We start from the raw sequence: 12,772 nt of genomic DNA, 5'->3' as shown, positions 1-12,772 counted from the left end.
TGTGTGTGTGTGTGTGTGTATCTGTGGAGTTAAAAGGTTTTGTGCATTTCAACTGCAACAAGTTGAAGACTATCTTAAAAAGTTGCACACTTCAGTTTCATAATACAAAATCTCGACATTTCACACACTAGCATGCCCATATGGAATTTCCTTACTCCTTTCATTCTACAATCAGTCCATCCACGCATTCATTTTATTCGTCCGTCGCAACGGTAACACACGCTCGCCCGTCCGTCCACACTCAATCTTTCTCAGGCACTTTCCATTGCAGATGCTTGCCACGATCGTACAAATTTTTGAGCGCGCTGGTGAATTTCTTTTCCGCCGTTAATTTCAGGTAATGCTTGTACAGCTGCAATGTGGTGCGCGCATCTTCGACGGAGTCATGAGTTTCCGATTGTATTTTTGTTCCTAAGAAATGAAGAAGGAGAGTTTCGACTCATAATTCTAACACTATTTATTTACCCAAAAAGTGCCAAGCGAGAAATCTTAGCGATACCATGCGATGATGTGGTAGATGGAATAGATGCACAGTATCGATAATTTGCTCCGACGGCACATAAATGTTAATTACTCTGAAAAATTAAATATACAAATTATTTATTTAAATTTGTTTTAAATAACTTCCGATGTGGCAATTAATTTTACAATCTACATACATAGATAATTACATCTTAATGGCTATGAACTTATATTTGGTTACCAAATACTTACACGGCTCAACAAAATTTGGACGAATTTCATCTCGAAATCGGGACTGACCTCTTCTTATAGATTTTTTGATACTAACTTCAAGTCCATTTAAAAAATGTTTCTAGTTCGTCTAGTTTTTGAGAAACAAACCATTACAAACCATCGCAAAATACCCAATTTCAAAAATTAATTTGGAAGTAGTTTTTGCGAAGAAAAAATCGCCTATTAATGAAAGTACAATTCGTCTGATGGATTCCACCTCATGTCAATGACTTGAATAGAAAGGAGTGAGAAAATACAGGAAAAGTAAAAAAAAAGTCAGTTCTTCTGTAGCAGGTATTTGTTTTCAATGTAGTTTAGTTAAAATTTAAAATTGCGCGGATTTCAGTTGAAAGTATTTATTCATTCAATTTTCATTTTACTATACTGTGTATTTTGAGCATACATTAAAAACACTGTACAGCACTCGGCTGGGTATTGGACCAAACCAACTTTTTATAAGAGATTGGGTCATAAGTAAAAAAAATTATTTTCTCCGTTTTTCGAAGTTAGTCTCCAAAATCGAGATATGGGACTTCAAAGTCCGAAATTGGACCTTTGGTAAAAAATAATTTTTAATAATTGCATGTAAAAAGCAAGAAAAGTAAAAATACAGACGTGGTCCGCCTTTTGCTTTATTTATATGGTATATAACTTTTTTTGTGAAACTTAAATAACAGGTGCTATGAGGGGTCAAAGGTCAGATCTTCGAAAAATTAAAAACTTAATATTTCAGTAATTTTTGAACTGATTTTTAAAAGATTCATATCGTTGTAAAGGTGATTTAATCCCCTTTTTGATATGCATATTTTTATACTTCGTATATAAAAATTTGAGAAAAAACATATTTAAAGGACAAAATACCTTTTTTTTTGTATAAAAAAAAATATTTTAAACAGAAAAAATTACTAACCGATTTTTAAAAGATTGGTAACGTCGTAAAGGCGATTAAACCCCCTTTCTTCTGAAATGCATACTTGTATACTTCGTGAATACAAATTTGAGAAAACACACTTAAAAGGAAAAATTAACTTTTTTTTCAAAAAATATTTTAAACAAAAAAAATACTCACCGATTTTAAAAAAATTTACATCGTTGTTAAGGCGATTAAATCCCCTTTTGTTTAATATGCATATTTGTATACTTCGTATATAACAATTTAAAAAAAAAATACATTTTAAGTAAAAAATACCTTTTTTTATAAAAACAAATTTTATATATATGTTTTTTTAAATCAGTTAAAAATTGTTTGAAATGTAAGGAATTTAATTTTTCGAAGACCTGAACTTTGACTCCTTATAGCACCTGTAATATAAGTTTGCACCAAAAAAAATGGTTTGGTCAAATACCCAGAGGAAAAGTTGGTTTTGCACAGTGAAATGAATAAACAATTCATTGACGCGACGTAGAATCCATCAGATGAATTCGCTTTTCATTAAAGGTATCCACACACCTATGCGATTCTGTTGATGCCAATGTGTTCCGACCACAGTTTTAAATGAGGAACCACACACACGATTTTGCTGCGGCGATTTATTCGAACATTCACAGTTCTTCTTTTCGTCGTGGCGAAATCGCAGACGGCCGCATTTTCAGAACGAAAGAGGTCAATAGAAGGATTTTACAATATTAAAACAAAATTTTACGTAAGAAAACAAAACATGTTTGATGTAGAAAAGTTAAGAATCTTATTTTTGTTGAAAAATATTTTTTGTTTATCTATAAATTGTTTTTACTGCGATAAAATCGGAGAGATGTGTGCGTAATTGCGTTGTCGAAGCAGTAACGTCTGTAGCAGTTTCTTCGAGAAAACTACGACCAGGGGCCTTACTATGTATTGCGAATCGAAAAACAATGCGATTCGAAAGCCAGATGCGATCCGAACTGATATTTATACCACGCAACACTTGCGCATTCGCTTTCGCAAATGAGTATGAAAATGTGGCAACAATATGTTCGAAATTTACATAAATGACACTTGAAATGTCAAAAATTTAAAATGAAATAAAATATCGGTAAATTTGTATTTATGAAGCATTATAATACCTTAATATAATATTTTATAAAATGGATTCAGTGGGTTTGTGGTTTGAGGAGGATGAAAATGAAGTGAAAATTCAGCGAAGGTATCTAAGGAATCAATCGGATATCATGAGTCTTAATGACAAAACGTGAGAAAATGTGTGCATGTATTTCTTAAAAATAACGCTAAATTAAGTGTTTTTAACAGATTTGTCCAAAACTTTCGCCTAAATAAAGAGGCCTTCTTATACGTGTTGGATAACATTGACTCGGAGCTAAAAGCGCCTCAGCGCTGTACCGCAATACCATCGGTGCTCAAGGTGGCAGCTTCTTTGAAATTACTGGCTCAAGCATCAAATTGGGCAGGATTTTCAAATAGGGTTCGCACAGCAGACAGTATTAAAATATTTGTGGGAAGTTTGCGGGGCAATTGAAAAAGTTCTATGGCCAAAACACATTGTTTTCGCAATGACGGAGAATGAAAAAAGAGATGCAAAACGACATTTTTTTCGCACATGTAGCATTCCGGGTGTTGTAGCAGCCGTAGATGGCACACATATCCAGATGATTCGTCCGGTTGAAAATGAACATTTGTATTTGAATAGGAAATTGAAACATAGTTTGAATGCTATGGTGGTAGGTACTCTACTAATAGAACTTATGAAAGCATGAATGCATGAAGATGCTATATGCATTTAAACATTTCTTAGCCGTAAATAAACTTTAAACTTAATTTTGCGACATATCTCCTTCATCCATTCATGTCTTCATATGTACGTAAGCATATAAAAATATAATTTTATATGAAACATTTTACAACTTAAGATATGTGACCATAATATGAAGATACGATCGGTGGACGGACGATACGGAGGTGCTTGCCATGACTCCCATATATGGAATATTTCGGGAGAAAGGAGATATTTGAAAAGAAACTTTGAAAATGGAGAAAAAGGAACGTGGATTTTAGGTAAAAATTATATTTGAAATGCATGTAATTTTGCATATACATATATTTACATTATAAAATTTTATTTTTGTTTTTAGGAGACTCGGGCTATCCATTAGAGTCTTGGATTTTAACTCCATATCGAAACGTTGCCGAAAACAGCCATGAAGCAAAATTTAACGAAAATTTTGCGAAAGGGCGGTGCATAATAGAAAGGTGTTTTGGTGTATTTAAAGCAAGATTTAGATGTCTTTTAGCATCTAGAGAGCTCCACTATGCTCCTCCAAAATGTGTGCAAATACTAAATGCATGCTGCGCTTTACATAACATTTGTATTTTGTACAAAATCCCTGCTCCTTCCGATATACCGGTTGAAGAACATTTCTCAACAACTTATATGTATTCTTCAGTGGACATCGATTTACGAAGCGCTGCTGTAAATATCAGAGACGACATCCGAAATAATATGTTTACTCGAGTTACGTTTATTCAATAGAAAACATTTTTATTAGTAATTCATTTATTTTTTCAAGTAAATCGCGTATAGCATAACTGTTTAACACACAAACATTTAATAAAAACTAGTGATAAAAACAATACCTATTTCATTTTGCATTGCAGTAAAACTATTATAAAACAAAACCGTACTTCATTGCACATAACACATGCACACACACTTTGAAAGTGGGTACACAAAAGCGATTACACTTCCTTCTTGCAACTCTCAATGTTTTTCGTGCTATTTTATTATTCTTTATAGTAGCATAGTTAATGTAACAAAAACTATATGTATCTAAATTTAAGACTATGTAAATTTATATTTTAGAAAAAGTTTAAAACTTTAATACGTATAGTTTTTTTAACATAAACTATGGTTATACAAAAAAATAATAAAATATTACGAAAAACATAGTTGAGTTGCAAGAAGGAAGTGTGATCGCTTTATAAGTCACTGTATATTAATTAATTAACATTATTTTTGTAGTACTTTAACCATCTAATTCTCTCCTTTGTAATTTTATTTCTAAAAATTGCTGCTTTAATTTTAGCTGCTTAATCATTAATTTCCTCTTCTCCAAGTCCATTTCCTTTTTGTAATTAAATTTCCCAATTTGTAGTTTTAATTTCTTCTCTTTTAGTTCATTGTTTTTCTTCATGTGCTTTCCCAAGTATTTTAGATCATCGTGAATCTTTCCTAATTCAGAAAGACAATCTCCGTGGAACATCGCTTGGTTTTCAACTTGTTTTCGGAGGAGTGCATCTTTCTCCACAACTTTACTTACCCGCCGTGTTCTTTATACTGGAGTCTGCTGATGGGATGTAGCATTTTCGTTGCTCTCCAAGCATATTTCCATCACATCATCACAGTCTGCAAAATTTTCTCTAAATGCTTCTGAGCTTGTTGAACGTTCAGCATCTTGGCTGGCATAAATACTTCCAAAATTTGACGCGCCTACTGTGCCATCAATTGCCTCCCCCATCGCCATTAATCTCTCCACTTGTTCTTCCAATGGGGTTAGCGAGCAATATTTTGATGGCCCGCCACCCGTGTCGGCTAAACTATTTTTAGTTTTTCGTAGCTTCGACTTTAAATGGTTTTTGTAATCTGCCCACACCTTTAAATATTGGATAAATACTTTAATCTTATTATTTTGGGGAAACAAGTACTTTCTTACCTTTTTCCATCCAGCAACATCGCGTGTTGGGGGCCAGCAGCGTTTAAGTCTTTCACCAAAGTTTTCCACAAGGAGTTACTGGTACTTTTCCCGTTTGCGGTTTTTAAAATGCCTTTTGCCAGCTGAGAATGCTTCTCCATGAAATCTACCATGATTTCAAATTGCCTTTGCTTTGTGTGTGCGTTTTTTGATTTAATTTCCCTAAAATAAGTTGTTTTTTATAAAAAATATACAAAATAAGAAATTTTTACTTACATTTTTCAACCGTTCCGAATGCTAATTTTCTATCGAATGACATTTGCTATTTTCGAATGAATGTTAATATCGTATTCGCATTTCGTAGTAACGTGAAAATGACAATGTTCGAAACGAAATACTATTATAGTATTACGTAGTAGCGTTTCTTCAAATGCGAGTTTTTTTTCTTTCGAATCGCAATACATAGTAAGGCCCCAGATACTTCAACAGTTTATTTTTCTCAAAAACTAGGGGTCTTAGAAAAATTTTGTAAATGAACTTAAAATCAGCCTAAAAAAATATATTAGATGAGATCGGTCCCGATTTCGAGATCAAACTCGTCCAAATTTTGTTGAACCATAATAATATTATTAGGTTTGTTTCGTTGTTGGTAGTATTATACGAAGCTTATGCTTATTATTTTGATTCACTTGAATAGGCTTTGAACACAATGAAAAGACTGGATTTTACCAACAAGAACATACCATTCATTTTAATGCTACTACATAATACTTTTAGTATTGGGTACTATATCCTTAATTCTAATGTATGCAAAAAACTCAAATCCGGAAAACAACTCTACAAAAAATTAAGGACATATCGCTGCTTAAATACCACTTTAATAGCCGGAAAGAAAAACTGCCAATCATCACATAGGTTGTGTGACACACAAACTATATAAAAAATCCAATTCCAAATATTTTCCATTAAGTTTAGGTCCTGTGAATAGGACGAACTCTCACTTTGCTTCGTTATCCTCGTTTTTACAGCTCCTATGGTGCGAATCGGTGCGTAATTTTGTTAACATATGTTAAAAAATGTCCTTAATACTTGTTTTGCATGAATTATTCGCAATTTTGGAAGCCTGAAATATTATTTCAACTGCACGGAACTACGAAATCGCACTTCGGACCGCCATATTCTCTTCGAGGAAACAAACAAGGTTCGTCGTTTCAAAAATCGTGACAATTATTATTAAATTCGTTTTAGCCATCAAAATCAAACTTTTCTTCAGAAAAAAAACGCTATTTTCTAGTTGTCCTTTCAGGCATGCGAGCTGTTCAAAATTCCAGTCATGTATGTCCTTTTTTGACATTTTCTGAACACAAGTGTATTGAGTTCCCTTGTGATATCATCAGCACCAACATTTTTCATTCGTTTTGGTCCAATATCTCGACAATAAGATGCTGACCTCGTAAAGGACTTTTGTTATTTCCATCTGGCTATGGTGCTCTGGCTCCATTTCATGCTTTTTTTATGCGAATCTATAAGCCGGCTTCAGCTGTCACAAACGTTTGCATTTCCTTCAGTTTTATTCCAAACAAATCGCCTGCAAAGTCTTGGATCCGCAAAGCCCTCCATTTATAAATGTTTTGCAGTTGAAAGTGCGCCCGTTTCGCCTATTCTTGCTCTGTTATAGTTCTAATTATCCTTTAAATTCTTAAAAAGGTTTCAATTTCAATAACTTTACTATACACATATGTAAATGAATGATTCAAAATAGTAAGCATAATTTTCGTGTAGTTTGATAAAAAGTGGAATAAAGTCCAAAGTAATCAAGGTGTTTTCTCCATTTTCACTGCTTTTCTTCAAAATTAATAATTCTTCAAAATTAGATCAAAAATAAACTTGTCTGATGCCCACAAGTACAGATATAAGTTTGGATCATGAGATCAAGTGAAGCAGGGTGTATATAAATTATTTGGCGCAAGCAAAAAATAAAGATCTATGTACATATATTTCATTCCTTTGTGTTCCGGCGTGTATAAAACATATGTATGTTTGCTTTTACTTGCGCCAAAAAAATGTTGCATGGTTGAAATCCGCGTAAACAGTTCTATCGATCCACATTTGTGTTTTTTTTAGAGCTAAACATTTTAATTTCTATTATAGCAGCTTTAATAGCCATACAATTGGAATTACTTATCCAGTGAGTAGGGCAATGGAAACTGCTTCAAATATTAAATTCATACTTTGTACAAAGTAACGAATTTCCGCAAAATACATTAGGCGTATTCTCTGAGTCTTGCAAAGCCCTTGCACAATGCACAGATTGCACGGAGTCGGAAAACGTAAATGTCAATATTTATCCAACCTTTAACAACGCTAAAATGCAAAAAAAAATTCCCCGAGACACGTAAGCTTCTTAATTTTGGGTCGTAGATTAATGATCTGAATACCGTTTTTCTAGATCAGGTAATTTTGCAAACATACTTTAATTTTGAGTTTGCATTGCGAATGAAAAAAATTCAAACTGTATCATGGAAAATGTTCCTCATACGCCATGTACGAGAATGTACGAGTACGGCCGTGTACGATGTGGCATATGAGTAATATTATTTCCTGGCTCTATTGCATAAAATTTCATTTAACCATTCAAAAATTGTTTATTTATCCATCGCTTTTCATCGCTAGTTGTTTCAGTTTTTGGCAAATGAACAGGCTTTAATACAAGCGACAAAAGATTTGATAATTTTTTCCTTGTTATAGATTAATTATTTTTACCATAGAAATATTTTGGGCAAATGACCCGATCTAGAAAAACGGTATACAGATCCGTAATATACCACCCAATCTTTAGTTCACTTGTTTCCGCGTTTTTTTTGTTTCATTTCAAAACTTAGGATTTTCCTAACATTGTAATTGAATCATGTGTCTCTCCAGTACCGCTCAATTGTCACCCGCGCGTCGCTGTATACAGCAGCTGCATTGCACTATTCGTCATACTGGTTGTTTCTACATGGTTGGGTGTTCGATTATTCGAATTTTTTCCAAAACCGGTTTTTGAGTTATTCGAAATAAAGTAATTTGAAAAAACGGTTCTTAATTGTTAAATTCAGAAAAACCGGTTAGACCAGATATTTGCGTTAAAATTTTCGCGTTTTGATGACGCTTTCAGTTTATCAGAAATAAAGACGGAAATTGAATAGAACTATTAAAATCGGGGGAAAGACAATTAAATGGAATAAATTCAAAGTTTTTTGAACCACTAGTAAAGCAAAAATTAGATCTAATAAATATTTAGAAGCTTTGGGAACAACTGATTTTTCCGAAGTTGCTAAAAACCTTACAGGTGTTCTTACACGATATGTATTTGCATCTGTAAATGTGACTTTTTCAATACATATGTAATTGTGTATGTCTGTCAAAATCACAGCCTTTATTTAACTATTTAAAAATACGTTCTTTGAAAACGAAATGAACTAAACTTAGATGATTCAATCTGTGTGTCAGATGAAAATAGAAACATTTCTATTTCGTATGTGCATCTGCTTTGTACAGAAACAAATCTAATTTGCCTTTACACGATATGTTGACATTTCTATATGAAAAAAATGCCATTTACACATGCAAATACATATCGTGTAAGAATACCTTAACCTTGCCTTTTTTAAGTATTTTTTAAAACACACATTTTTATTTAAGCACTAGGGCTGATGTAGTAGTCAAAGTTCAAAAGGGGCATATTATATTTCAAAAAACTAATTTTACTTTAATTTTGCTGCCTTTTCTACTATGAGGCGATTTCTTAGAGGCTCGTATATAAGGCCGGCTGCACTGAACAATTGCTCACTTGGAACGCTGGCGGGTGGAGCGCTCAAATATTTGCGGGCCAGATGGGGTTTTCACTGAAACGAGCCTGTTTTTCTTTAAGATAGACCTTCAATTGAGCTTTAATTTCACATTTTTTAATGTCTTTAGATTCTAAATCCGAGCCTTCGCTTTCACTGGAGGAATTTGAAATTATTTCTAGGTTGTTTATAAGACTTTTTTTAGCAGTATGTACTTGTAAAAGGCCCATCAATGTTGCTTGGTATACTACTCTTAACCTTTTAGCACCTGAAGAGCTAAAAGCCGTTTATTGTCCGCACCCTGGTTAGACAGACTTACCGCCCAATTCTGTGTTTTCTTGAAAAATTATTTGTAAAGAAATTTTATCAAGTAAAAGCTCCCATCTCATTCTGTGTCAAGATTTATAAAATAAAAGAGGGGAATTAATTTCATTGTCACATATGAAAAATATGAATTTAAAAACAAAAAAGCTTTTGACTGCCGTAGCCGAGTAGATAGAGACGTCGGCTATAAATTTTGTGTATCCCAGGTTCAAATGCTGGCACATGCAGTATATAAATGATAGAAACAAATTTTTTAATATACAAAATTTATAAGTTTTGTATGAAATTTCAATTTGTAAACGCTTGTCCATGACATTTTTCATCTTGATTATTTCTGTGTTCGTATGGAATAGTAGCTTATGTCAAGAAGCTAGCTTTAGTATAATGCGGCATTCCCTTTAACCTTTAAACGACAAGGAATTTGTTGATGATACTTAATAAGAATATTGAATTGCTAGTAGCGGAATAATTTTTTGCACGTTTATTTGCTGAAAATTCTTCAACAGCTCAGCGCCAGTGAGACATTCGCAATCGTATGCTGCGAATGCCGATTTATACTAAAGCCAGCCTTTCGACATAAGCTACTTTTCCATACGAACACAGATTTATTTAAGAGCTTTTGATTTCTGTGCCAATTCTTGAAAAATAATAAAAAATTTACAAATTATAAACATTATGTATTTATCAAGTGCACAGAATCGGGCTGTTAGAGCCATTTCAACAATATTAGAGTGGACTCTCTGCACATGTACACATTCGCATTCGCAAAACAGTCGCATCATTTGATGCGAATGAGTAAAATTATGCGAATAATTCGCATAACGAATGCGAATGCAGATATTCGCAACATCCCTGGTATATACATACAAATTTATTGATGTTCGAAAAGCATCAAAACTTTGGCAACTGCAAATTTCGCAAAATTCGAAAAAAACAGCCAATCTGCAAAACCGATGAGTATATCTGGATTCAGGGATATAAATATGCCCTAGAAATATGAATGCCGTTCTTGTTTTTTTATAAACCAGAGTATACAAAGATTTTCTATTCGCACAACCAATTTACAAATGAGTACCCACCTGTAGTTCCTGATACTAGAAATTTCTGTCTAATTATGTTTAAAAATAAAACGCATGGATACTTTATATTAATACGTTTAGGAATACGGCCCGAACAACTAAAAACTTAAGGTTTCGAGATTTATGAATTTAGTGGCAAAATAAAAACTACAGGTCAAGCGGGCAATATAAATAATATTAAAGTGTAGTGTAAATGCAAATATTATTTGTAAGCAAAAAAAGTTTCACCACACCTGAAATCATTTTTCAATCCATGTCCAAGAAAAATAACACCAACATCCACTAAATACTTCAACTTTTGATATGAATTTTTGAGCGCTGTCAGTCGTTTACTGCTAAAGTTCGCGTCCAAATCACCCGGTTTTATCCCCGAAAATTGTGTTAGGTAATCGACGACCTTCTCCTGCGTTGATATGTAATCGTCCATGAAAGGTACACCTTCATCAGGACCTTGACTGGAGGCAACATAAAGCATATTTGAATAAGTAAACAAATGCCAAGATGTGTGCCATATGAACTTAAGGAACAGATTTTCAATTATCAATCAACTAAAAAAGCAACTCAATTAAGCAAATTAACACCATTAATAATAATAATAAAAATTAGGGAATTAAAGTTTGTAAGCAATGCTTGAAGCTGCTGCTCGAATTACAGCATAGTTGGTGTGTATTCGGTTTCGATTTTGATCGATTAAAGCTTCCAGCATCACTTTTAATTTCAACACGCCCACACACACCAACTACCAGCAACTTCGCATTCGGTTTGTTGTACATATATGGGTATCTTGAGACGACAGCGCTGTTTATCCGCTTACCCGCGTATGCATGAAATACGCGCCACACTCATGTGACATGGTTTTATGGTTGCTGTTTTGCCATCCGGACGTATTTCGTTCTCTTCGGGATTCAATGTGACAAATTCAGCATCCATAGCGACCAAATCACCTGCCTGTGGCATTTCATTCGTTTGCAATGGCTTAAATAATACATCGCCCATGCTGTTTGGCGCTGGCGCTAGCTGTACAGGATTTGTTATATCCTGCAATAAGGGTAAGGTAATGATAAATAAATTAAATTTATTTTAGCATTTCTAACCAAAAACACCAAGAACGAAAGAAACGAATGTCGTCATTTGTTCGATTTTTTTTTATAAAGTAAAGAAAGAAAGAAAGCAAAAGATACTTAGTTTACTTGTATGAATGGGTTATGATGGGCAAATTCCGTTTCTGTGCTGATGCTTTGTATATCACTTTTCGCAGCTGCTGTAACTGTAGCTGTAGCTGTGGTTATAGCAGGCGTGATAGATGGAACTGGCGCATCCGTACTTATGCTGCTGTAGAAAAGTACACAAGGCACTTTCCAATCGAGGGTAAACCAAACAGATTCTTGTATTGAAACTGGTGAGACGCTGGAAATTAAATTGCAAGTAATGCGGTAATTAAAAAGGGTATATATTGTTTACGTTAAACTTAGAGGACATTTACTTGCCTGAAATCATTAAAAATATACCATTGTTGTTGCTCTTCACCACTGTTGCCGCCAGCCGCCATTTTCAATGTATGATATTTTTTACTTACGTTAATCAGCGAAACCAAATTCTTTTGGGTGCCATCGTCGATTTGGCAGACCACTGCATGCAATCCATATTCACGAAATGAATCGTTGTTGGAAGCTACCGAAAGGAAGAAGTTAGAAACTTAGAATAATATTTTAAATATAGATATGAATTAATTTTCCGTAAAACATATTTGCTGTCGTCAGGGCAAAATTTTTCTTGACATTGAAATTGTAATGCACCTTTTTGTTTTTGTGAAGCTCAACTAATGGTAGGCCCAGGAAACGTGTTGTTTCAACGAGGTTGTACCAAAGTGAGACGGAGTTAGCTGGCATACATAATACGACCAACTTTTATACAGCTCAAAGAGATACAGAAACTGAAAACCGAACACAGTATGAAAGTAATGAGAAAATCGTAAAAGCAGAATATGCGAAAACGGTAACAGTGTACCAATTCAACAAATAAATTTTAATTTGATATTTTAAAATATTAATATTTTCTAAACTGCGTAACCGATTTAAAAGCTAATGATGTCAAAATAAAGACAATTCAAGTTGATATGTAAAAATAAATACAATTTAAAGAGAATTTCATAACTGTTACGTCTACAATTCGCAAATAATA

The 12,772-nt window shown here is 33.6% G+C and overlaps 1 protein-coding gene and 1 long non-coding RNA gene across 2 annotated transcripts; both read right to left on the bottom strand.

Moving 5' to 3' along the window:
* Window positions 1–6: 6 nt before the first annotated feature.
* On the bottom strand, window positions 7–12,256 carry LOC118744459 (PAN2-PAN3 deadenylation complex catalytic subunit PAN2-like). The gene is made up of 6 exons (XM_036477489.1): window positions 12,079–12,256; window positions 11,782–11,998; window positions 11,406–11,629; window positions 10,825–11,046; window positions 466–575; window positions 7–411 (listed from the first exon to the last, which is right to left on the bottom strand). Exons 1-6 carry the CDS (start codon window positions 12,138–12,140, stop codon window positions 242–244), a joined length of 1,005 nt encoding a protein of 334 aa, XP_036333382.1. The 5' UTR covers window positions 12,141–12,256; the 3' UTR covers window positions 7–241.
* Window positions 4,837–5,821, bottom strand: LOC118744461. Its single transcript, XR_004993539.1, has 2 exons — window positions 5,635–5,821; window positions 4,837–5,580 (listed from the first exon to the last, which is right to left on the bottom strand). It is a non-coding gene; the product is annotated as an uncharacterized LOC118744461 (long non-coding RNA).
* Window positions 12,257–12,772: the final 516 nt, after the last annotated feature.

Source organism: Rhagoletis pomonella, unplaced genomic scaffold (assembly GCF_013731165.1).
Source record: "Rhagoletis pomonella isolate Grant_MI unplaced genomic scaffold, Rhpom_1.0 Rhpom_scaffold_00008, whole genome shotgun sequence".
In the NCBI taxonomy this organism is placed as follows: Eukaryota; Metazoa; Arthropoda; class Insecta; order Diptera; family Tephritidae; genus Rhagoletis; species Rhagoletis pomonella.
Note: the sequence above shows the minus strand (reverse complement) of the source record. Positions and strands in the feature narration are given on the sequence as shown.

Excerpts from the sequence above, each read along its gene's own strand:
- LOC118744459 (XM_036477489.1), bottom strand. The coding sequence starts at position 12,140 with ATGGCGGCTGGCGGCAACAGTGGTGAAGAGCAACAACAATGGTATATT. Across the intron at positions 11,630-11,781 it reads ATCATAACCCATTCATACAA|GATATAACAAATCCTGTACA; the intron begins GTAAACTAAGTA and ends CCCTTATTGCAG. Across the intron at positions 11,047-11,405 it reads CGTATTTCATGCATACGCGG|TCAAGGTCCTGATGAAGGTG; the intron begins GTAAGCGGATAA and ends TGTTGCCTCCAG.